Consider the following 25885-nt stretch of genomic DNA (forward strand, 5'->3'; position numbering starts at 1 on the left):
CATATTTCCTACATCCCATCTCATTTGAAGAATCAATATTGTGATGTTTGACATCTGAGTGATTGTTAATAAATTTTGTTTATATTTTTTAATTGAGTGAACTACAAATAATTTTTTGGTTTGTTTTAAATTGTGTCAGAAATTAACGAATGATATACTGAAAAAAATTACTTTGCATAGAATAAAATACCCTTTGGTAATTTAAGTACTTTCGTACTAAGTGCAAGGATTTTCATAAAAATCTAACCATTTGCTTTTACGTTTAGTAACAGCGTACTTAATTGTATTGATTATTATCTAAATTTATAAAGTAAATCTGCATGTCATGTGGCTGCCTAAACGCATTATTTTCTTACAGTTTTATCTTATGCTTTTAATGCGCGAGAAATGCATGGAAAATCTCATTAGCTTGAAAAGGCAAGAGCTGCTCTTAAATCGCTTTACCATTGGGCTAGTGACAAGAAACGGAATATTGGAGTCTGTGGGTGCTTAGGCATTAATGAAGTCCCTAGAGTGTTGCCGGGGAGTCTCCGGAGATTAATGACGAAAAGGGAGAGAAAAATGGAGACTTCCATCTTTCTCCTGTCACCTCGCTCTTCCCCATAGATCCTGTGCATTTTCATGCGGTAGGCAGAGTACGGGCACTTACATCAGAGTAAACCGAATGAAAATTTTTCGCATATTTTAGTTGTTCTTCTGTTCTTAATATGTTTATTTTGGAGTTTCATTTGGAGAGTGCTATTGAGAACAAAGTGAGGTGTTGCATTTAAATGTGTTTGACCTTCATGTTGTTATGCATTGACGATTTAATAGAGCTTAATTTTCTGTAAATATCAAGCCATATAGCATTCGTCGTCATTGGCACTAAATTCCTCAGTTTTGGAAGCACAGATCGTTGTTGGAAGAAAACAAAATAACCGCTTTCATATGATTAACTCCTATTTTTATTTATTGAAATTTCTTTTCTTGCTTAAACATAATTATTTGGTAATTGTAATGTTAAATTGTTCTAAGAAAACGGGAAGAAATTCGAAAATTTTTCAGAAGAAAGTCTTTAGCTAATTTTGCATAAGAAACTTAGTTCATTAGTTCACTAGTATTTAATCAAGTAATTTAGGGTACCAAAATAGTGAAAACTTGAATTGATTTATTTTTAATTTGATAAACAACTTCTTCTTCGATTCCCCTCTCCCCCCCCCTGAGTGGGCCCTGGCCTTCTTCAAAAGTCTTCTCCATTCACTGGGTCCAGTTTAAAATTTTAATGTGCATAGTTTTTAAATTTGATAATAAAATTTATTATTGGCATAGATGTAACACTTTTTCTGAAGATTTACAATATTGTTACAAAATGTACAGGAGCGGTAAGATGGCTTCCTTGCAAAGCAGTTTTAGGGTTGCCATAAAATGGCAAGGTAAGGCATGGTTGCCACATTTGGTGAGAAATCACCTATTTGGCAACATGCCATGGGGCGGATGGAGAACCTTCTGGAATGAATTCTTACCGGTTTAGCCCAGAATGTTCTCGAACACCAGCCGAATGCTATTTAAATCCTACTGGTAGTCAGTCATTGAGCGAGTGTCTCGAAGTCTAGCGTCGAGTTGGTCGTTGAGTGCATCGAGAGTCTTTTAGTGCATCGCCGAGTTTTGTTTTAGACTGTGCTGAGTCGAGAGCTATACTCTTGTGTATCGTCGAGTGCATCGCGAGTTGTAGTATGGAGAGTCTTGAGAGCACATGGAATTCCGAGAACGACCAAGCAGAGTCGAGAGCTGTACTCTAGTGCTTTGCCGTGAAGCTGTCTCCACTGTGATAGCCTAGCTAGAGGTCAACAGACTTTAGTTGGTTTCTTTGCCGCTAAATGGGGTTTGATCAAGTAATATGGTTAAGGTCAAATAGTTATGTTACATCAGTTAGTAAAAGGCATGTGTGAGCTGATTGTAACAATTTGCAATTAAGAACCTTTCAAGTAAGAATGCACAGAATTTTTCCACTTCTACGATAAGTGTATTTTTCTTCTTACTAGAGAGTTAGAACAGGAAATATAAAAATTTGCAAGATTCTAACTGCAAATTCGAACAAATTATTTGTAAATTATGAGAGGCATTGTTTGTTGTTTACAGTGTCCTTAAAATTAATTGTAATCATTGGAAACATGGAATAGGATTTCATGATTATAAAAATAAAACATAAGAAAGTAAATTGTAATTTATTAATATTAATTTTAATTTGATTTTCACAGAGTGAATTTCAGATTTTGCTTTAAAAGTAAATTTATGGTTTTCCAACTTGGCAAAGTATGAGCCACACAGTCTCAGTCAATATAAGGTAACTAAAGTTAATTTGAAAATAATGGTTAGGAAAATAAATCTTTATCATTTTATTTGAAGCTGTAGTATTCAAATGGTATTTTGGCATGCTTGTTTTTCATTTCTGAAATTATTTTTACAGTCCATGAAAACAAAAACAGAAGATTAATATTAATTATTTAAGCAGAAAATTAATACTCCATCTGAGATTCTTCAGTTCTTGATATGAGAACTCTTGCTTTCTTTGAAGAGCATTTTTCAGGTAAATAGAACTGAGTCATATCACAGATGACATGTGTAAGCATTTTTATAAAGTCTTAATTCTTCATATCTTCCTATGAGATTGGAAAGCAGGAAAATATGAGATTTCTTGCATATTTCAATTTTTTCCAAAGGAAAGTTCTGAGCTAGAGAGAGAAATGAAAAGCATTCTTGTGCTAGAGCCAGTGTTGAATAAATATTGTGAACTTTCCCAGTAAGTCTGACACTCCACAAAGTTTTGAAGCTCTCTTTTTCTCACTCCTCCTTTCATTTCAAGTGTGTGCACATTTTGGGAACTGAGTGAAAGATAAATCTTCAGTTGGCTCAACATCACTTTGCGTTTCTGCTTATATGTAGTCAATGGGGAGACTTCAACTTTCTGAGTTGTTTTCTTTTATATATTTTCCCTTTGCTAGCATTTGCCAGAAAAATGATACTAGAGATTTTTTGTATAAGTAGTTAAAAATGTTTGTGGGAAATTTGATATGTGTATATTACTGAGCTGAGAAAAGTACAATGACTTGTCCTTGTCATAACTGTGACTGAATGTGATGTTGATGTCTTAGTTGAGATTATTTAACACATTTAAAAATTGATTTTTCAATTAAGGGCTGTTATTTTAAATGATTTTGGTATTTAAATTCTATTTATGCATTAAGAATAAATTTCCGTGGCATTTTGCTGAGAGAATGGTACTGAACTTATGAGCCTTCAAGGTCATCTGGAACTTCGCGATTGCTTTGAAGTATGTGTTGTCTTTGCAGTTTCATATGCACATGTAAGAGTTTCATCATAGTAAAGAACTTTTTAAAACTATCCAGCTGTGAATTTTTTTAAATTTTGCTGTTTGTTAATATATTTAATAAAATTCAAAATTCATTCAGAGTGTTGGGATGCTAATAAAATGGTTTTCTTCTCCTTTCAGCGAAATTCCATATCTCCAAATGACAGAGAAAAGTTTAGAACACGGTCTCCAGATGTAGATCATGACCTGAAAAAAAGGAAGAAGGAAGAAAAGCTTATGGTAAGTATTTAGCTCTTGTGAGTATTAAATCAAAAGTGCTACTATATTTAAAAAAAAAAAAAAAAAAAAAAAAAAAAAATTAGTTCAGTTTACATAAAAAATCTTAATCTTTATAATCTTATTTACTAATATAAGTAATCATCATTCACTTTGATTTTATTCTGATAAATCTTATTTATTCCTTAAAAAAAATTCTTTTTTTAACCTCTTGTAATTTTTTTGTGTGCTGTGTAAATTAAGAATAGCTAATCTGACTCGTAAAATGTTTTTTTGGTTTATCGCAGTTCATCTGAACTACATATCTTTTGTTTTGATGGTGTAGCACTTAGTTGGGAAAATGTATCTATATATTTTAGGAATGTCTTAATATGGAGGTAACTGTGGAAGTCATCTTTCAGTGACATGTTGCTTCTAGAAGTAAACTGCTGCAATTAAAAAAAAATAATAATGCTTCTATAATATTTTGCATGTAATACTGTCTAAAGTAAGAAAATTTGGAATATAAAATATGTAACCCCCAAAACCTTTGGTTGTATTGAAATAGTTCTAATTCTGAGAAATATCTGTAGTCCCCATTCTAACTATTGGAAAAGTCAAAAAACAATCGTTATTAATGAATTATAATTATTATTTGGTGTGTTATTTTAAATTATAGGCCCTCATTATGCTTTAAGAGTTTTGACACCTGCATCATTTGTCCCCAGACAGACTTTTATATTATATTAAATCTTGTTCTAGGTTTGCTAATTTGAGTTTCAGTTGAGATGGCCTTTAGAGATCTTGAATCTTTTTATAATATCCAACTTTTTTATCTTATTATCCAGTCTGTCAGGAAGCTTGCAGTCTCTGAACTTTTGCCAGCAGAGTAAGACCAGATTGGCATGGCCTGGGAAATGTTTTTATATGTGTGTTTGCCACATATTTACTAAGAAGTATGTTGCTTTTCTCCATTACAACACCTGAGTCATTTTAAATTGTTTATCAGTTTTAAAATAATATATTTTTAATCTGCCCCCCCCCCCCAAACGACCAAGTTGTAATGTTGCCTCCAATTCCTTAATAAATGAAGTCTGGGAAAATTGCTCTTCTCATCTTATTTGTGACTGTAATGCCTTTGCAGAATGGGGCATTAATAATCCATTGATTTAAAAGCCCGAATGAGAGGATGATAGTTGGGGAAGAAGAGTACGAGACTGTCAAATTATATGCATTGGATTGGTAGTACTTGGTGGAAACTAGCATAGACATATAGCCAGTATAAATCATTTGTTCTGAAATCTTTTCTAAATTATTACTTTTTTGATCCAGAGTAGTTTAGAAGAGATTATAGAATGATCTTTTTTTTTTATGTGTAAATGATATAGCTTGCACTATGGATGTGCAAGTAGGCTGGAGAGTGATTATAGTTATAAATGCAATTATTCTGTTATATTAAATTGGTCAAGATCTATTTCCTTGTTGGATATAATTTGCGAATGGATGTAGATTGGGTAAACTTTAGTTCCTACATGGAATATTAAATTAATGCAATTAAAATTAAAATTGAGGAGATAAAATTATGTGAAATTATTTCTCATTAATTTAAATTAAGAAATATATTTAGTTCTTTAGTTTTCTGATTATGAAGCATAAATTTTGTTTTTCCAGATCTGTCATTCTTCATTACCTTTATGCACTGTGATGCTAAATCTTCTCTTTGCATTAAAAGATAAAAAAGTTGAAAATAATGTGCAACAAAATAATATTTTTGAAACATTTTAAGAAAATGTATAGCTTATTCATAAGAAAGCAAAATGTAAATGTTATATGTGATTAATAATAGTCTTCTGAATGATGTGTTACTTAACATAAAAACAACAGTATGAATACCTATGCAATGAATAGAATTTGAAGGAACAATTGTAACACAACTAAAAAAACTAATTCGAAGCAAATATTGAGTCTTTTAGATTTTAATGAGTAATGTATAATCATATTTGATTTCTTAAATAAAATTTAAAAAAAAATTCAATCAGCATTTCATTCTCAGCACCTTTTTTTCTCTTGAAAAACTCCCAATACGAAATTTATAATAAATCCAGCATTAAAAAACTTCAATTATTGTTCAGTAAATTAAACCCTAAGAGAAACAAATTCATTGTCTTAATTGATTAAATTGAAATAGTAATTAATATTTTTTAATAAGGCTACAAAAGACGCTTCTCATTTTTCTGTTACACTTTACTATGTGTGCCATGAATTAGTGGTGTAGTCTTAACTTTCTTTTCATACTTTTTCCATTTTAATTATGTTTCCAGGAAAGAGGTGAGGAAGTTTATTTGCATTTTTCATTTCTTGTTTTTGCTGTACTTTTTTCCTAGCATTTCATCTGGAGGGAAGCAAAAAAGTATCTAATTAAAATCTTCATTAAGGAGCTTAATTATGTACAGAAAAAACATCCAATAAAACATTTCATTTGATAATTTAATTATTATCCATTTCAGCATACGTTAAAGAAGCATCGTAATTGCAGCATTGTCCGCAGTTTGTTTGATTAGCTTCTGCCAGATGTTCCCATTGTTTGTCTATGTCCTTAAATGTTCCCTAAAAGTAATTAGGATGTGGAAAAGTATCTTTGTTAGGATAAATTAAGGAGGGATTTCTACATTTTCTCAGGTAATTAAAAAAGCATCCAATTTAGTGGAATTAGCAGACTTTTTCATTGTTGTTAGAATTGACAAGATATTCTTTATGACTGGCTGTGCATAATCACTGACTAAATACTTTTTGTCTCTTTTTTTTTTTTTTTTTTTTTTTTAAACTATGCCATTGTGCATCACTTTGTCAAATTTATCATTACAAGAAGTTCAGTTTGTATTCTTATTTGGTGAGGAGAGAGGAAAAAAGTTCTTGAGTGTGAATTTAATTAGTTCTTAGGCTTATGTAGACTGTTTTGATTTGAAAAGTGTTTTCATAGTAATTAAGAGAAAGAAGTGCTCTTTCATTTTCTACAGGGAAAAAAAATATATTTGACAAAATTTTCATTTTCTTTCCAGGACAGTGATGGCGAAAAAAGTGATCAGGAATTAGTTGTAGATGTAGCAAATGAGGTAAATTATTTTCCTACCAATTAAAACTCCCATTTCTTATAAATATTATGAACACCTTTTTTTAATTATTTTCTGAAATCAATAAAGGCACAGACTTGATTTTTCTTTAAAAAACATAATTTTTTCTTTGAAAAATGAAAGAATATATTTGCTGTGTATGCAAACATGTTTTTTCTTTAAGAAAGTTGTTGCTAAGGCTTTTAAAGTATAATATTCACACTGAGAAAAGTAAAGCTTGTTTGCACTAAAAAAATGTTTTTTGGAACAAAGCTGTATTAATTAAAAATATAAATATTTCTGATTCAATAAAAAATGCTGTTTAGCTGCATACAACTAATAATGCAATGTGTGAAATAGGATCTGTGTTAACAGCATAAAAAATTTTTGAATTTTTCATATAAATATATTAATTGTGTAATATAATACTAGTAAATGTGTGATAATTTACTTTGTAATTTTACTAAGATGCATCTCATTAAAATTAATTTCAGATGTATCTAACCAGAATGAGTTTTAAGTTATTAAATAAAATTGAAAAACATAAGAAATGTAAACAGATTTCATTGGTAGTGAGAATGAAAGTACTGTTGATTTTCATTCTGAGAATGTGCAAATATGATTGTTAACATTCTGAAACTATCAGTTACTAAAATAGGTGTAATAAATCTCAGCCTAGCTGTCATATTTCACTAATTAAGGGTTAAATTATTAAATAAAAAATATTTATTCCCATATCAAGGTTATATAATTTAAAAATTTATAATTTGTAATAATTTTTTGTAATGAGAGAATAGATATATATATATATATAAGATGCATATCATGCTGTTATTACTAAAAAGTTGGTGTTTAATAGTAGATAGCAGTTAAGTAGTGATTAATTTAGTTTGAATATATTTTTTCAGCATATTGATTTAATTAAACCACTAAGTTTTCCCTTGTAATGTTAAGTATTATGTTAAATTGCAGTAAGTAAGAAAGTTGTAAGAAAAATTATAGCTGTTTCTTGTTAAATGTATCAAATATGCATTAATTGCAGGTCTTGCTAGGAGAAATAATGTTACGGTTTTTATTTCTAGGACTCTGTGGGGCCTCCTAATGGTGCTCCAAGTCCACGGGAAAATGGCACCGACAAAGTAGTTAAAAAAGAACATGGCTCTCATAGTCCACATAGTAGTATCTCGTCCAATGCTAGTACTCCTTCTTCTAAGCATAAAGATGTAAGCATTTAAATTGTGATAGAGCATTTCATATATTATATAATGAAAAAATCTTTTATAATAGATACTAAATGTATTAAAAATACTTTGTAATTGAACTCATTTAATTACTTTCAGAACGAAAAGTCAACTACACCAGTTCCAAAGTCTGTTACTCCTACTAGTTCGGGTGGTAGTACACCTGGTTCCAGTGGTATGAAATCTCTTCCTAAAGCCCCTCCTTTGGGTAAGTATCTTCTGAATAATCCTTTTTGCATTTTGAGGATAGAAATCCTGTCGAGGTTTCATTTTAATATTGATGATGTCAGGGAATATATTTTCAGGACCTACTTATCCTTATCCTCTGCATGGACCTGCAGGAGCTCACCCTGGCCTTCCAGCTGATCTGAGTTCGAGTGCAGCATTCTCTCAGGGAGTCCTCCACAGCAATATGTCTCCAGCTCTTAATAACTATTCACGTACTCTGGTAAGTCTCTTTGATATTTTACCTTGGCAGGTGGTTTTTTTTTTTTTTTTTTTTTTTTTTTTTTTCTGCTGTAGATCTTTTCTTTTTAGAAGTATTACAATTTTGTATAATTTTCAACTTGCTTAGATGTAACATCATTCAAGGGGACCTGAATAATATATTGTGCAGCTGCTATCCCCTTTTTTTTTGTTTTTAATTATTTATTTTAAAAATAAAGAGTTCATTGTGTTTTTGCTTTAATTAGTTCATTTAAAACTTTGCTTTTAATAGTTCATTATTTAAAGTATAATGCCCCTTTTTAATTACTGAGCATCAGAGCTTAAGACTTCACCGACCAGTCGCCTATTAATTGGCTTTTTTTCGCCAACACCTAACGACTGATAGCCTATTAATCGTTTTTTTTTCCTTAGGTCTACCTAAAAATAACCTATCAATCGGTAGCCATGGTGATTAACAATTGCCATTTGCTATATCATCTGCATTTTATTATTAGTATTGAGGTACATTGGTCACTTGTGTTAAGTGCGTTGCTTTGTAAACTCCCACATTTTCACATCTTTTTTTAAAAAATTTCACGTTCACGATGAGCCAAAAAAAAAAAGGTACTGGAGAGGTTTTTTTGGATGATTTATCAGATTTTTCTGACAGTTATTCAGGACGGAGAATCTGCGGCTGAGTGATCGTTCGTATGCTGTTGAACCGTTAGCAGTCGGTAAAGTGTTAAATTGTGCTGGAGCCAGGCTCAGGCACTTTTTAGTTTCTGGGATAAATTATGATTCTAGACAGAGTGCATTGCAGCTCTAAATAAGAAGGCTTCGGCACTTCTTTTATGGAACTGAACAGCAATTTCAGTAGAAATTTGAACTCAAATTTTATTTTTAGCAATAAAATTATATTAAAAATCACTTATTAAATTTTAATTAGTTTAATCATTAATTATTTAATTTTTTTAAATTATTGATGATTTGTTAGTCATTTTACTTATTTATTTATTGTTATTCCTCTTTCCTGACAGTCTACCACAGTGCTTCAGCGCCTCTAATTTTAGAAATTAAGCCCTGCTCAGCATACTCATTTTTATAGCTTATCTTTTTTGAGGGTCTGTTAATAACAAAATTCAATTTTGATGATGAATTCAATAGAAATCAGTTTTCCTTCATTAATAATTATAGTAATAAAATTGGGCTCCACTGAATATTAATACATTTCTTGTAATATATAGAAGAATCTCTTATGAGGTTTAATCTTTAGGTGTTTTAATTTATGTTGATACTATACAGATAATATCACTGCCTTTTAATATTAAAATTTTGGTGCTTTTTAAATTGAAACTTCAGAGTATTTTAATTTACAGTTAGTTATTCTTTAAGTAAATAGTTTTTCAAGTCAACTAAGATCTTACCTTCTACAATGAGTGAGAGAAAAAAGAAAGCTTTACAGAGTGTGTTCTATTAATGTGTAGTTTCCAAGGGGCAGTACACATTAATAGGTTTATTAGTTTCTATTATAAAGTCTTAAGGAATTAGGATAATTTTGTGTTTATCCCCTTCTTGTTCGGCATCGCATGCCATGACAAAGTGAAAAATTCCATCATTGAAATTGAGTTCATCACTATTCATACATCGCTTTAAATTCCATGATTATTTTTGTATTTCTGATTAGTGCTAAGAGATAGCATTACTAGTCCTAGTTTCCTCACAGTTTTCATAGTGAGATTTCTTACCTTAATATCTGTTAGAATTTCAATAATAATTATTTAAAAAAGAAAGCATTCAAAATGTTTTTGATATTCATAGCCAATTTTTTGATAAACTAAGTATTTTTTTTTTTTTACTTAAATGAATGATTTTGGTTTTGTGATAAATGTTGATTTTATGCTCTGATGTCCAAGGCAGGTTGTAAAGCTATTTTGTAACAGTAAGGCTGGAAATCTAAAGCATTTTTTACATAATTTTAATAATTATTTTTATGTAGGTATTTCTATTAAGCACATCAAACAATAGAGTTAATAAATATAGTATCACATATATTTTTTTTAAAAATTAAAACCTGAAACTCTGGGTGCATTGCAGGGAAAACTGGTGATCAGTGGATGGGCTATCACATATTTGACCACCTATAGGTCCATTAAAAACTACTTACTGTCAAAAAGTATTTTCCATTTTTGAATTTAGGATAGAACATGTATTAATTTTCAGCAATTTAAAAAAGTCCTTTTTTGTGTCAGAAATTTGGAAAAAAAAAATCTGACCAAGAAAAGAAAGTGTTAATGAGTGTTATCATTCAACATTATTAAAACTATTGATCTTCATTCATTCAGTTTCTATTAAAGTTGAAAAATGTGAACTTAAACACTCTTTTTAGGAAAGTTTTTAGCTCATATAATTTTAATGTAGATTTGTTTAGGTAATTTAATTTATAAATCTGCCTATCTGTTAATTGTTCTTTGTAACCTGCTCATCAAAATACAGATTGAGCTTTAGCGAATATCTTAAAAAAAATTCATTTGGAAACATTTCTCCTTTCATTTTGCTTTATGAGTTATTTCTACTGTATAATTCTAATCATCCCCTGAGGTTACGTATTTTTGTTTTCAGGTTGGTTATGATCCTCATCCTTCAATGCGAGCTCCAGCATTTGGTGCCATTTCAGGAGGAAAGCCGTAAGTTTTCTACAGTATTAAATTTTATAGTAAAAATCTGGTAAGCAAGTAGTCATTGATACAACATATTTTAAATATGACAGTTGAGTATTGCTAATGAGGCTTGAGTATTTGTGGTTGTACTAGCTCTGCAGAATGGAACATTTAAAATTCTTCAATTGAAAAGTTCTCTTGAGAGGTCAGTGCTGACAGAACTGAAGGAACAGAAGCTTCAAATTCTATCTCCTGGAAACATTTAATCATTTACCCAGGATACATTTAATCATTTTTACCCAGGATTTAATCATTTTTACCCAGGATACATTCAATTAAAACCTGCTGAGATAGATAACTCTTTTGTAGTCTGCCATAGCAGAATAATCAACTTTTACATCTGACTAGTTAAAGAGACACATAATATATTTAAAGTTGGGAAGAAGAATTCTTATGAACTGGTTAAAGCTGCAACATCACTGTATTGTTTGCAAATATCGCATTATATATATATATATTTAAACTATCATATCTTTCCAAATCCATTTTTATTCATAAAATATTGTGCCTATTAATTTATTAATTTTGGAATCAAAAAAGGTTTAGATATCTCTTGTTTGTATATTAATTTTAGAATTAGTTTTTCCTTTTAGGAAAGTGACTAAAATTTTAAATTTTATGTATTTATTGTGATAATGATATTTATTTCATTTTCCAAAATCGTTTACCATAGAAAAATTGAATATTTAAAAGAGTAATCTTTCCAAATTCTTTAAGATCAAAATGAATATGGAAAAACGTTGCAAAGAATTTTGTGTAAACTTTGAAATATCATGAGGTATTTTAAATGATACTGAAGATATATAAAGGTATGTCCAAAGTGGATAGGTATTCAATATGCTACATACCAGCAATGCTACATATGATCAGGGTTGGTATCAGACTTTTTGCTGCCCTACAAATTCTGCTGCCAGTGCATATGTTGCAAATTTCAAAATTTCATCATGCATGATTTTGCCATTAAAAGGGACTAGAAAAGTATCATGTGTACATTTTAAAATATTTATTAGTATTAATCAGTTAGTCTGCTAATTTGTATTTTAATCATGCACAAGGGAAAAATATTACTTTTCTAAAAGATTTCTAACACAAGATAATTCATTGGTTTGATATATTTTAATGAAAACAATCATTAAATTTATGATTATAATATATGCCATACATTCTTATTTTTTGTTTGATATTGAAAAAATAATTTTTTATCTTTTTAAAATATTAATATGATTTTGTTGTAAATATTTTTATTTGGAAATAAATAATTAACGTTCTCAAAACTGTAATTTTTAAATTTAATAGTTGTTTTCAGCTTCCATAAAGAATGCATTCAGCATCATTCATCATTGAAATTTAGTTAAAATATATGTATTAGTGTATATTGATTTCTGCATCTGCTACATTATTTATGCATAATTTTAATGCATGAAAGATTGAGTTATAATATTGTTGATCCAGAGTTTCAGTTTTGTTTTTTTTGTTCAAGAATTAAAATTAGCAAAATTCAGTTTGGTATTTTTAGGATCAACTGTATGGTATGTAGATCTGGTATTTTGATTGGCCCATGGTATGGGATTTCTTTTTTAAAGAATCAAAGATCTTCTAAGCCATAGATAAAATATATATAATTTAAAGAAAGAACAAATGTAGTGTCATCTATTGACAAAATGGAAACCAGAGTACCATAAATTCTGATAAGGCCTTCAAATGTTTGGGGAAAAAACTGTATTGGCATTAAAATTATTAACTAAAGTGGGTGGATTTGGGTGACTGTGGAAATCTTCCAAAATTTCAATTTTAAGAATTGAAAAAAATCTTTTGAATGAATTTAGGACAATTTAAGTTAAAAGAATGATCAATGTAAGATTGAATTTTGAATTTCAAATTAACGTTCTTCTCTTCTCTCTCTCTCTCTCTCTATATATATATATATATTGTTAAAGAGCTCACAGATTCTTCAGACTTCTGCAATTTTGTAAATATCGCTTTTGTTCCATTCACTCAACAGAAAATTTTGTACTGTTCAGAGATAAAGGCTCATCCGCTTTCACATTGTAACAAATAAACAAGATAGCGGTGACGAGTAAGAAGAACGATGGCGCGATCTTATTCCTAATTCTCGCCATTTGTTTAATCGAAAACTGTTTGAGCGAAACACTACTATGAACTAGCGTTTATTTTGACTTTTAAAAAGAGTTTCCCTCGACGAATCGCCGCAGGCATTAGTGACGGAGGAGATCCCGAAATTTTGCGGATCGGTTAACCGGAATACCGCATGAGATGCAACTTTCTTTTGTATCATCGCTCAAATGAGCCGCTTTTAATGAACTTCTGCCTATCTGCACCGTCTGATTAAGAGTTCCTGACGGGGAAAGAATTCTGATAGAACGTTTTCTAAGCACCCGGAGGCGTTAAAAGTGCCCTCCTCCCTCTAATGCCCTTAACGAGGATTAGCATTTTCAATTAATTCACTTAGCAAGGCTTCCCTTTGCTTTTATTCCTGGCTGGCTGCGGCAATTAGTTTATAATCGAAGCGGCGGCAAACGGTAAGCAAACTTAGCAGCGCGTTCGTGAAGAAGCGATTCAACCATCCTTTGTTCTTCTTCCCGCGGTTTCTGCTTTTAGTTGTATTCTAAAGGGGAGCGTGTTAAAAATACTTTCCGAAATTGTTTTACAGATGTCTCTGTGTATGTTAGCAATTATTCCAAGTAAAGGCGGCGTTGTTGTTGGTGATTTTTTTTTTTTTTTTTTCCTTTGTTATTTCGTTTCAGCTATATATCTAGACTGTGGATTCATTTTTTCTTTTAACAACTTGACTTTAATTCAGCAGATTACTTTTTATTCCTGTAAGTGTAATCTGTTTCCAGAGTGTAGATGAAATTTTATGTTATTGCGCTTTTAAAGAAGTTAATTACTTTGCTGCATATATTATTATGGAGAAGCATCGTAATATTTTACGAATTGATTTTTTTTAATTTTTATTTATTTATCAAGTGACGTTGATTTATTCTTTGTTTATACCCGTGTAAAAAAGTACTTAGTTTGATCATGTTCTTACATATTTTACCCGTGCGCCTTTAAATCTTCGCGCATGGCGTATATTAAATTAAAATAGCAACATTAATATAAATGCGCATAAATTCTACATGTCTATATAGTAAAATATCTGGTGCTCGGAATTCGTAAATCGAATTTTTGACTATTCGGATTTTTTCCTGCAGCCTTAGCTTTCGGCTTATCGAATTCCGATTGTATTCTGACTGACGTTTGGAGTTCATGCACTTTTTCTCATTAAGTATTAGTTTGTCGGTTTAAACTGCTTCTTAACATTCCAAAAAGTGAAACGGCTCAATTGTCGATTTTACAGAGAATCTTCAGAACATTTGTGCCGTTTTCTTTCGATTGGCTACAGAAGTTGGCGTATATTCGCGGGAGGTTGGCGACAAAACGGGTATAGAGTGATAATGGACAAGTCTCTGTTTTTTTTTTTTTTTTTTTTTTTTTTTTTTTTTTTTAAGTAATTATTAACGTATTTTTTACAAGAAACTGGTGCAATAATTCACACGCAAGTTTTTTGGAATCAAGATTAAAATATTCGGGACGGTGAAATTTTGCTTAAACGTAAATGCGTTGTAGTCTGTTGTTACTTTAAAATAGAAATTTCAAGGTCATTTTCGCCTCCCGATTAGTCTCGTAACTATAACAACGACAGCTGCAGGAGAAATTAGCCTTCTGCGGTGATGACGATTGAAAAAGGGGAAGATGGCAACGGCCTCGAAGTGGTTAATAAAGTGCACTCAGTATCTCCAGTTGGGAAAGTGTTAAAAACACTTTATAATTAAATTAAATTTTAAGATACTATTTAAAGCTAGCATTTTCATAAAAATAAATAACATTTTTAGAAGCAGTTACACAACTAAGACATGGAATGGAAATAAATGAATGTTTAGATTTTTACTTCAGAAAATAATTTTTAGTTTTATTTGTATAAAGATCCATTTCTTTATATGAATTTAAGCCTGAGTTTCTTTAATTTACTAGTTTTTGAGCTGTTTTAACAAAAATGAGTGGCATTTAAAATTATGGAATACTTCACAGCTACACTCATCTCTTGATGCACAAACAGGTTTGCTTTTTAAGTGTAAAATTAAAATTTTCTGCTCATTCCTTTAAGATTTCTTTTCCTTAGTACCCCAAGTTTAAAGTTTGCTACATTACAGCTCTTCAATTTTTAAATACTTAAATAAATTACCAGTAAATGAGGTAAAGATTTCCTCATTCTTATTTATGAAAACAAGGTGTTGTACTTAAGTACTTATTGCCTGAAGAACAAATAATAATTTATTGCTTAGGAATCATTTACATTAATAGAAATTTGCCAGTAGTTAGCATAAGTCTCTTACTTGTTTCTTCAAAAGTGTTTTGGTAGTTAATTATTTGATGTGCTAGATTTTGGGCTTGTGGTAAAAAACATGTAATTCTTTAAAATGCTGAGCAAAGCTTTTGTGAATAATAGGAATTTGAATATAATCCTCTGAAAAAATAATTATGTATGATTGTATGTTACAGAATCATATATTAACACTTTCTTTGGCAAATTATTAAGAACATTGTAATTTAGAATAAATAAAAGTTTCAGAAAAATTTGTATTATTATTTTTGTCTCTTATAGCAAAAGATTTCTAACTTCTAATCTTTTTTTTTTTTTTTTTTTTTTTTTCTATTCTATTTATAATTTCTTTTTTTCTAAAGATTTCTAATCTTCTGCTTCTATCAGAATCTTATATTCACTCTGAAAATCAACATTATGACTTTTTGATATTATTTTTTTAACGGTTTCTAATCAAATGTTCTGATTTGTTATCTTTTCAGAGCTTACTCCTTTCATGTAAGTGCAGATGGTCAAATGCAGCCTGTTCCTTTCCCTCCAGATGCTCTTGTGGCCTCTGGAATTCCAAGGCATGCAAGGCAAATCAACACACTTAACCATGGTGAAGTTGTTTGTGCTGTAACTATTTCAAATCCTACAAAATATGTCTACACTGGTGGCAAAGTATGTAGTTGTCTCACATCTGATATCTTAAAAAGTATATATTTTAAATATAAGTTTGCTAAGCTTTTCTAAGTATTAATAATTGCTCTTAAGGAAGGATGTCATAAATAAGTTACCATTTCTTGAAACAGTACATGTAAATATCATTTTTAAATTACATCATAGTGATTGTTTTACTGCCAAGATGAGTACTTTTAACTCAGTTTTTATTATACGTGTGAGTTAAAATATTTTTTATGAAAATTTAAGAAAAGCCTGATTTCCAGTATTTTTTCCATAACTGTATTTTTTTGTCAGATGTTCAGTGTTTGAAATGCTTTTTATTTGTGTGGTTACTGCAAATATAATTAGTTGAAGTATGAAAAATGAATTTTTTAAATTAATACTGTTTAGACAAGCTTTTAACTAAAGGTTTTAATTTTAGGGTTGTGTAAAAGTTTGGGATATCAGCCAATCCGTAAACAAAAGTCCAGTTTCTCAGCTAGATTGCCTGGTATGTTTTGTACCCACTAAGGGCATGTTTATTGCTATTCTATGTTCTTTGGTGATAATGTGATTTTTAGTGATTACACTTTTGGTGATATTTAAGATTTGTTTCTTTATTTTCAGCAAAGGGATAATTATATCAGGTCCTGTAAATTACTGCCAGACGGTCGAACTCTTATTGTTGGTGGTGAAGCCAGTACTATATCTATATGGGATTTAGCTGCAGTAAGTAACATTTGAGTAATTTGGTATATTCTGAAAATACAGTTTGAAACATATATTTTTCAATAATTTTGGTTTGGTGCTGCTGTATGATCATAATAAGGTCTCAGTTTAATTGCTTGCATATAGATTGAAGTATAAATTTTATTTCTTAGACTTTAAAAGTAGTGCTAAGTGTACATTTAATTTTCTTTTTTGGTGGGAGGGGGGAATTATAAGCATTGTAATCAATACAATATAATAATTATATATCTGACCAAAATACTTGGTACCATCGCATATAATAATTAACTTGCTCAAACCTCAATATAAAATGCTAAAAAATAGTTATAATAATATATTAAACTATAGTTGGAAGTAGCAAGCATTGAGCAAAATTTTTTTTTTTTTTTATTTGTTAATTTCAGTATTGTTCCAAAATAATGTGATCTGTGTATTATGTCTTAAAAACAGTTCTGAATTAATTGCAGTTTATTATTATCGATATTTATGCAAAGTAATAACTTACTGATCAGTATTTACTGCATTATAATGTATTTTACTTTCAGCCTACACCAAGAATAAAATCAGAGCTGACATCAAGTGCCCCTGCTTGTTATGCTCTGGCTATTAGTCCTGATTCAAAGGTTTGCTTTAGCTGCTGTAGTGATGGAAATATAGCTGTCTGGGATCTTCATAATCAAAATCTAGTCAGGTAAATTTGTGCTAACTGTTAGGTTCTAATTTTTATAAAATTTTAAAACCTGTATTCTGGCACATTGTAAAAGTAGTGGTGTTTCTGCTTCTGTTTCTATTAAAATTAAAGCAATGAAAATATTAATATGGTTTGAGTAAATGTTTAGTTACAATTTGAACTTGATATTTACAAATTATTATACCGCTGTTAATACTTCAACTGGGAATTGAATCCAGAGCCCTTTAGCTGCAAGCAGCTGTTCTTCCCAGCTGAATTGTGTGGGAGTCATTGGAGAGCTGTGGGTAATTCCTACGTTTTCACAAGACTCGTTGAATATGATGTGTGGTGAACTTGTAGAATCATTAGATTTTGGGAAGATTTGAACTCTGGACCTCCCATTGCTAGCTAGACATGCTTTCAGTTTAAACATGTAGAAAATTCCTTACATTCTTTCCTCACTTAAAGGGTAACTGGGAGGATGAGGACTCAGTTATCGAATCGAGGTGGCGATGAATTAGCATTCACCATATTTAGTTTGGGTGCAGTTTGTAGAGCTACCATTAGGTTTACTTTTAAATAGGGAACATGCAAAATAAGCAGCACTCTCACCAGGATTTGAAGTGTGGATCTCTTATTGCAAAAACTGCTGACTTAGTCAGATGTGCTTTCAATTACACCATGAAAACACATAGTAAGGAAGGATAAAATTCCTTACATTCCATGAAACATAAGAAATGCCCTCACCAGAATTTGAATTCTGGATTTCACACTGCTAGCTGGAGGTGCTTCAATTACACCACAGAGGCATGTAGTAAAGAAGGGAAAAATTTCTTACAAAGTGATTGGATACACCTATTATACTTTCCTTATCGTAGGAGGGAGGCTATGTGTGGCAGTGAACAGAGAGAGGGGTTAGGTCAGGTTATTTAATTACAGCAAAGCCTCGAGGGCTATCTGCCTAAGGGGAGGGATGCCTTCATGGAGGACTTTCTAAGGGAAACTGTCTCGTATACACATACACATGGGGAAAACCACGAAAACGCCCATGCAGCCGGCCTGTTCACGGGATTCGAACCTCGGACCGAACTACCAGTGTTCAGCGACTTTTACCGCTCGTGGGCTGCAATGAACAGAGGAGCCATCTGTCTGTCACTCTAGTCTGTTTTAGTGGGTGTTGTGATTGTCTAGATCCTGACTAGGGATCAAATCAAAGATATTCTTTTCATGAATCGAGGCTGAGACCTCTGAAGTTATCAACTTGGTTTGATAGATTCAGTTTAATTTTGATGTGTGCGGATGTGTAACTTATACCACTGGATATGTTTTTGTTAATTATTTAGTTTTGTTTAATGAATTCCTTTTATGAACAGAATGAATGATTCTTTTAGTGAAGTATTTATGGTATTTCAACACATTTAATACCGTAAGATCCCCAATACGTCAGGACATGAGTAATGTAAGCAACACTTGCTAAAAGAGAAATCAGAGGGATAAAAAGAAGCTTTATTGAAAAAGTAGCATGGAGCGCAATGCGACTGAAGGCCGAAACATCCCTGTGATGGGTGTCCAGCAAGAAACATCCGGTCTTTAATAGGGGATATGATCTCCCCTGACTGCTAGGCAGGTTTCACAGCGTCTGCCCATGCTGAGAATGAGGGTGTCAATGAGTTGTTGAGGCATTGCTGCCCATTCGTCTTGCAGCGCCAATCAAAGCTCCGGAATCGTTACTGGTGGTAAGGTACGAGCTTCCAAGAAAATCCCATACATGCTTGATGTGATTGAGATCCGGAGATCGTGCCGGCCAATCCATACGTTCAATATCCTCACTAAGAGCTGTTCGGCAGCTACTGTGCGACGACATGGTGCATTGTCGTCCATGAAAAGGAACTGCGGACCCATAGCACCTCTAAAAAGACGCACATATGGAAGAAGAATCTCGTTACAATAACAGGTCCCGTTGACTGAACCTGTGTCGAAGATGTGAAGGTCTGTACGACTACCAAGCATGATACCTCCCCAAACGAGAACTTTCAATGATGTTCGAGGGATGATTGCGGCTTCGCTCTCTCCAGATGAGTATGCGATGAGAAACGCTACTCAGACTGAATCTGCTCTCATCTGTAAAGAGTACTCGTCCCCATTCATTGTCTCTCCAATTCTGGTTTTCCCGGCACCACAGAGAATGCCTTCTCCGATGGGCAGGCGTTAGAGGTACACACCGTACAGGGCATCATGCAAACAGACCACCACCGTGCAGTCTTCTGGCCACTGTAAAACGCGATATCGGTCGTCCAGTCGCCTGTTTCGTGTGTCTAGCGATTTCTCCCGCTGTCTGCCGCCTGTTTCTTCTGGCCTGTATGGCAATATACCGGTCATCTGCTGGTGTGGTTCCTCGTGGACGACCACTACTAAACCCCCGGATAGCTGTTCCTGTAGTTTGAAATTGTCTTCAAAGTCGTGAAACGATGCTGTGAGCAATTCCGAACTGTGCAGCCACACCTGTCGCACTGCAGCCTTCCTCCAACTTCCCAATTATTCAACCTCGGGTAAAAGCATCCAGATGTCGTCTAACAGATTGATTATTCGCCATTTCTCGCTGAGGCAGCAACTCGGTGTGATTTTAACTGCTATACGGCGTGCAATCTCTTTGCCAGAAATACTGATCTTACACCGACAACATGCTTTTTACTACTTAGACACTCCCCCATTACGTCTACCTGCATATCTGCAAATGTGCTACTGTACATCACCTTACTTAATCTCCTGATTGGTCTTTCTGTCTGCTCTGCCTCTTCGTTCAGCTGATATGCTAATTTTTCGACTTCGTCCTTAATTTTTGCACACCAGTGTAGATCATTTGCTATATTTATGAGCTGGCTTTCTGTATCAAAATAGCTAAAGATTTTAGCAAAGTTTCTGGTATTTTCTCCTTATTTTAATACTAAATCTTCTGGCTAAATGAGCTTTGCGTAGCAATCAGTGGCATAGCTAGGATGAGGCAAAGAGGGACATCTCTGGGTGCAACATCCATAATTTTTTTTTCCTCCCCATTTCACTTTTGCAAGTCAGAGGGAGCACAAAATCTTTATTTGTCCCCAGGTGCTGAAAAACCTAGGTACAACACTGGTAACAGTGTGATGCATGTTTCAAGCACATCTTTTCATGCCAAATTTCAAAGGCTAGTAAACACTTCGAAATTACGGAATGATATAGATGATCATAAATATAAAAAAATATCTAGAAATATCTTTAATTAGATAATATTTTTATTTCAAAATTTATTATAAATACAGCTTTCCTAAATATGAAACCCATTTAATTGTAGGCAATTTCAAGGTCATACAGATGGTGCCAGTTGTATTGATATATCAAGTGATGGTACTAAATTATGGACTGGTGGTTTGGATAACACTGTACGATCTTGGGATTTAAGAGAGGTAATTAAATATGTAATCATATTTTATGTTTATATGTCATGTGTTTACTTAATATCATTTGCATTATCAAAGTTCAAAATATTTATTCGTCAGAATATAACTGTATTTTTCTTTGGGAATAATATAAGTTTATTATTATGATTCTGTATTACTCTAATGGATAAATTATATGTAATATTCTGAAGTAAATGTTATGTTTGTTTTGTTAATTTTTTATGGTATACATATCATTTTATCAAAAATGAGGTTAAGACACTTAACTTTGTGTTTTTATGCATATTTTTATCTGCAGTGTGAAAAAAAAAAATAAAAATAAAAAAAAAAAAAAAAAAAAAAAATTAAAAGCATTTCATATATTTCAGGGTCGTCAATTGCAACAGCATGATTTTACTTCTCAGATATTTTCATTAGGATACTGTCCATCTGGTGAATGGCTTGCAGTTGGGTGAGTTCGAAATATTTTTAATTGCAATCAATTGTTTGAAGAATGATTAAGTATATATGAACAAAAATTAATGAATTATGTTGTGTCTGTTATGTATAGAAATTGGGTTTCATGCAGTTATGATACTAATTTGTAGTTCTCAATGTTTTAAAATGTAGAGGAAAAGACAAACAAAGGAATATTGTAACAATTATAAATTTATAAGAGTATAGCTTTTCTGTATATATTTCTAAAGCATTCAGTGCCATAGTTTCACGAACTTTTATTTATTGGGGATGTTTACTTAGGTAGTAAATAAGTCTTGAAATTGATAGAAATCCTGTGCATAATGGGATATAAAAAAGTCAAGATGATAATCCAATGATGCTGTAAGAATATCAGGATCCTACCTTAGCTCTTCTGAACTTGTTAGTACTAGGATCTCTTTTGAATTTGTTAGTATTAGCGTACTTTTTTTAATTGAACTTCGACTACATCCTAATTTCTCCCTCTCTGTATATATATTTCCAATTCTGTACTGAGAAATTGAATCTTCTAAAATTATATTTCTTTGGGAATAAATTATATGTATGTTTTTGTTATTAAATAGTAAAAGCAATTTTCATTAAAATTCTTGGTAATTTAAAACAATAAATTTGTTTTATAATTTGAAATGAAATTAAACTGTGGAAATACAAAACACTTGACTTTCTATGTCTCTTTGAAAGAATTTATCTTTAATCCTCCCAAATGTAATAATTCTATGTGACCTGTATATAGTGTATGTGGTCTAAAATCTCTACAAGTGTTTTTATTTTAATGTCGAATGGAGTTATTTTATATATAGCTAATTATAGAAAATAAAAAATGAATTGGAATCGCTGGAATAAAAAAAATATTGCTTATTTATGTTATGCACATTATTTCTTTATTAGGATGCAGTCTCATTACAGCATAAAAAAACTTTAATTTTAGCTTTATGTAAATTTTTTGTGTGAGAAATGTTTGTGTAAATGAAACAAAATACTTTATTTTTTATCTATATTAATGTATTTATATCTTGAGAAAGTCTATAATGTAAGTGGTTTGTAGTTGTTATCATACTTAACAAATTAGGTTAATTAAACCAAAGTACATGAAGAATAAAAAATAGTTTTGAGAATACTTGCTTTGTGCAAGAGTTATCTTCATGGAGGACATTCTAAAGGAAACAGTGACTCTTATTTAATTTATATTGTTACGAAATGTACAGGTGTGGTAAGATGGCTTCCCCACAAAGCAGTTTTAGGTTGTAATTAAATGGCAAGGGAAGACAGGGTTGCCACATTTTGCGAGAAATCGCCCATTTGGCGACAAAATTGGCGATATACCATGGACGGATGGAGAACCTTCTTGAACGAATTCTTACCGGCTTAGCCCAGAATGTTCTCGAACACAAGCCAAAAGCTATATAAACCCTGCTGGTCCGCAGTCAGTTAGTGTGTGTCTCGCCTATCGTGTCAGTGCCTGCAGAGTGGATCGAGTTGACAGCCAGGCAACGAGTGCCAAGTGGCTCGTCGAGTGCACCGAAGGAGTCTTATTGTATTGCGGTTAGTGCATCGTCGAGAGAGCGTGTTGAGCTCCGCGAACAACTGAACCGTAAAGTCGTGAGGTGTGCTCTGTTTGTCGTCGAGTGCATCGCGAGTTGTAGCATGGAGAGTGTCGAGAGTACGTGGAGTTCCGAGAACGACCAAGGAGAGTTGAAAGCTGTACTCTGGTGCTTTGCAGTAAGGCTGTCTCCACTGCCAGCCTGATAGCCTGAAGGCTGTGTCGCTGATCGTGTCAGCGTGTTTATAGTAGTTCATTGACGACTGTAAAACGTGTTTTGGAGCTGTCTTGACAATACTGGCAATGTTTCGATACTTCATCAAGTGTCGTCGTTATTCACTTCAAATCTACGAACCCCGTACAAACGTGAAAGAAGAAAATAATGTAACAACTGGTGTCAGACTGGAAGAGAAGAAAAGGTGCAACAATATGTTTGGCGGGGGACTTAATGCCACTGCTAAATTGCTGGAAATTGAACCTGGAAAAAGCTGATTGGCCATTTAGGGTCTTTTTACATAGACAGAATTATATTTAAGGGGTTACATGGGTTTCAAGGGTTAAAAAAAACTTTTTTTTCCCTTATTAAAATCTACAGCATTTCTCGAATATTGTCAAAAAATTTCAAGTTGATCCGAGTAATAGTTTCGGAGATACAGCCTTTTGAAGTGGCACGCACAAGGCTACCTGGGCTCCGCTTGCCGCAGGTATAAAAGAGCAGCTGCTTGCCTATTGTTCATTTGTCCTTTATGGCTACTTTTCTCTTTTTCTAAGGGCAACTAGTTGAAATACTTCATTTGGTGATCACTTGTTGAACCACGAGGTTTATTTTGAGGTTATAAGTGTCCAAAGTAAATTATATTTAAAAATGCCCAAAGTTTCAAGATCTCAATTAGTGGACGGTGCTCGTAGAAAAGATCGACCCAAGAAACGGAGAAAGTCGTTCAATCCTAAAAATCCTGAGCAGCAAAACTTTAAACATGTTTTTCTCAAAACTATTTTTTTAAAGTCGGTTGTCAAGATTTCTCGAAGACTACTCCACCGATCTCGATGAAATTTTAAACAGGTCTTCGAGATACAATTTACAAGGACTTGGACAAAGGTGTTCCCCCCCCCAAATGCCACGAAATTTTATCGAATTTTCTTTTTTTTTCCCCCTTTGTCCAATATCTAGTTTGAAGCCTTAACTAAAACACAGATTTTTTTTTTTTTTTTTTTTTTTTTTCCCACTTCAGATGATCTTGCTAGGAGTTCTGCTGTCAACACAAATGCACCTTTTTTCGGAGAGCTCGCCGGGAATGACGTCACAATGGCGGAGTTTTTAATATTTTTTTTCAAAAATTTCAGAAATTGTTTATTAAATATGTACCTTTAAGATAAAAATTGAATTAAATATTTAATTTATTATATGAAAAATAAATCTTGAAAATACGCCATTTTTACTCGGATGAAACCCATGTAACCCCTTAAATTATAAATATTAAAGGCTTATATGTATGCAGAGTGTATTTGCTGAATTTCAGTGAAGGAAAAATGTAGTATTCATGGAACTGCTTTCATTTCTTTCCCTTGTATTCAAGAAAAATTAAAAGTGGGATAAAAGATTATGGCAAATGCTAGTAATGAATGTTTGATAAAACAAAAATGGTGAAAATTGTTTATAATAGATGGTAGTAGTTGAGCACTGGCTGATTCTTAATGAGGTATGGAATAATTAACAGTATAAATGCAACTATTGAGAAACGCGCTGGGATGATGACTGCCTTTGCATAATGCTGTTATAAGCCAGTTATTCGTTGAAAGCTTTTTAGTTGTAAACTGCACTCTTGCCATCATATTCAAATCATAGTTTTATTTCTTTTATGGTGCAGAATGCATTTCTATCATTGTTTTTAGTTTTTACTGGCACACAAGTATTACATAAGAAAGTAATCTTGCCTCAAGCAGATGAATTTACATATATATACCAAATTGTTGTGTCAAAAATTTAACTTAAAATTTGGTTTCCTTATGATTTTAAATATTTTTTTTATTATTATTTTATATTTTAATTTGTCAGATGTTTAATGAGGTATTTTCAATTTTAGAATGGAGAGCAGCAATGTTGAAGTTTTACACTGTACCAAGCCTGATAAGTATCAATTGCATTTACACGAGAGCTGTGTACTTTCTTTAAAATTTGCTTCATGTGGCAAATGGTTTGTGTCTACAGGTAAAGACAACCTCCTAAATGCTTGGCGTACTCCATATGGTGCAAGTATATTCCAGGTAATATTTGTCATTTCTTTATCATGTATGGCTATACATTATTAACTTTTATATTGTTTTAGGAAAACTTCAATTGCATTTTATTTGTCCTTTTTAAATTTTTTTATTGCAACAAATTAATTAAAAATATTTAATAAAAGTAATAATATTTTTTAATAGTTTAATATTTTGAGTATCTTCATAATAATCTCTCAAATAGGTGTACATGCATATGTGCATAAATTTTTTGTGGCTTGAGTTGTAAGGTCTGAAATTTTGAGGTCAATAGTGCCATCATATTTGCAGGGAATATATTTTAAGATCATTGCAGATAGTACCAAATGCTGTGTGATGTTATTAGTGTACTGTACACTCCATTATATATTTATAATATACTTCATTTTCGATACATGAAAGTTGTGCATTCTGATGTTTTTATCCTGACCTTTCAGTGATTGTGAGATTAAGCTATTCTTTCTCTCCAAATGCGTGAAATATCTTTGAGTATTATGTGTTAGTTTTGAAGAGGTTAGAAAATAATAAAAGTCACAATATTGACAAAATTAGCTACTGTTATTTCACTATTAAATCACGTTATCACTTAACTCATTGTCTATGATATTTAAACCATTTATTTTCAAAAAGAAAGTGAGCAATAAAACATAGATACAAAATTAGCAGGTATGAGGACAGGATTGTTCAC

General features: G+C 31.9%; 1 protein-coding gene across 7 annotated transcripts in view; it reads left to right on the forward strand.

Annotated features, from left to right (window-relative positions):
• Positions 1–25885, forward strand: part of gro (TLE family member transcriptional corepressor groucho) — a 295514-nt gene that overhangs the window by 265952 nt on the left and 3677 nt on the right. For 5 of the 7 annotated variants that reach the window (XM_085810630.1, XM_085810634.1, XM_085810633.1 and 2 more), the window contains 13 exons: positions 3491–3589; positions 6625–6678; positions 7758–7898; positions 8016–8124; positions 8207–8364; positions 10962–11026; positions 15926–16106; positions 16531–16599; positions 16716–16817; positions 17363–17508; positions 20816–20927; positions 21290–21372; positions 25023–25203. In XM_085810630.1, coding sequence (XP_085666756.1) covers positions 3491–3589; positions 6625–6678; positions 7758–7898; positions 8016–8124; positions 8207–8364; positions 10962–11026; positions 15926–16106; positions 16531–16599; positions 16716–16817; positions 17363–17508; positions 20816–20927; positions 21290–21372; positions 25023–25203 — 1500 coding nt within the window. The remainder of the gene's footprint in view (positions 1–3490; positions 3590–6624; positions 6679–7757; positions 7899–8015; positions 8125–8206; positions 8365–10961; positions 11027–15925; positions 16107–16530; positions 16600–16715; positions 16818–17362; positions 17509–20815; positions 20928–21289; positions 21373–25022; positions 25204–25885) is intronic. The other 2 variants (XM_085810632.1, XM_085810636.1) reach the window with 1 other exon arrangement.

The sequence above is a fragment of the Stegodyphus dumicola genome, chromosome 2 (assembly GCF_044657685.1).
Source record: "Stegodyphus dumicola isolate Sdum_Otavi_A_Nest chromosome 2, ASM4465768v1".
Taxonomy (NCBI): domain Eukaryota; kingdom Metazoa; phylum Arthropoda; class Arachnida; order Araneae; family Eresidae; genus Stegodyphus; species Stegodyphus dumicola.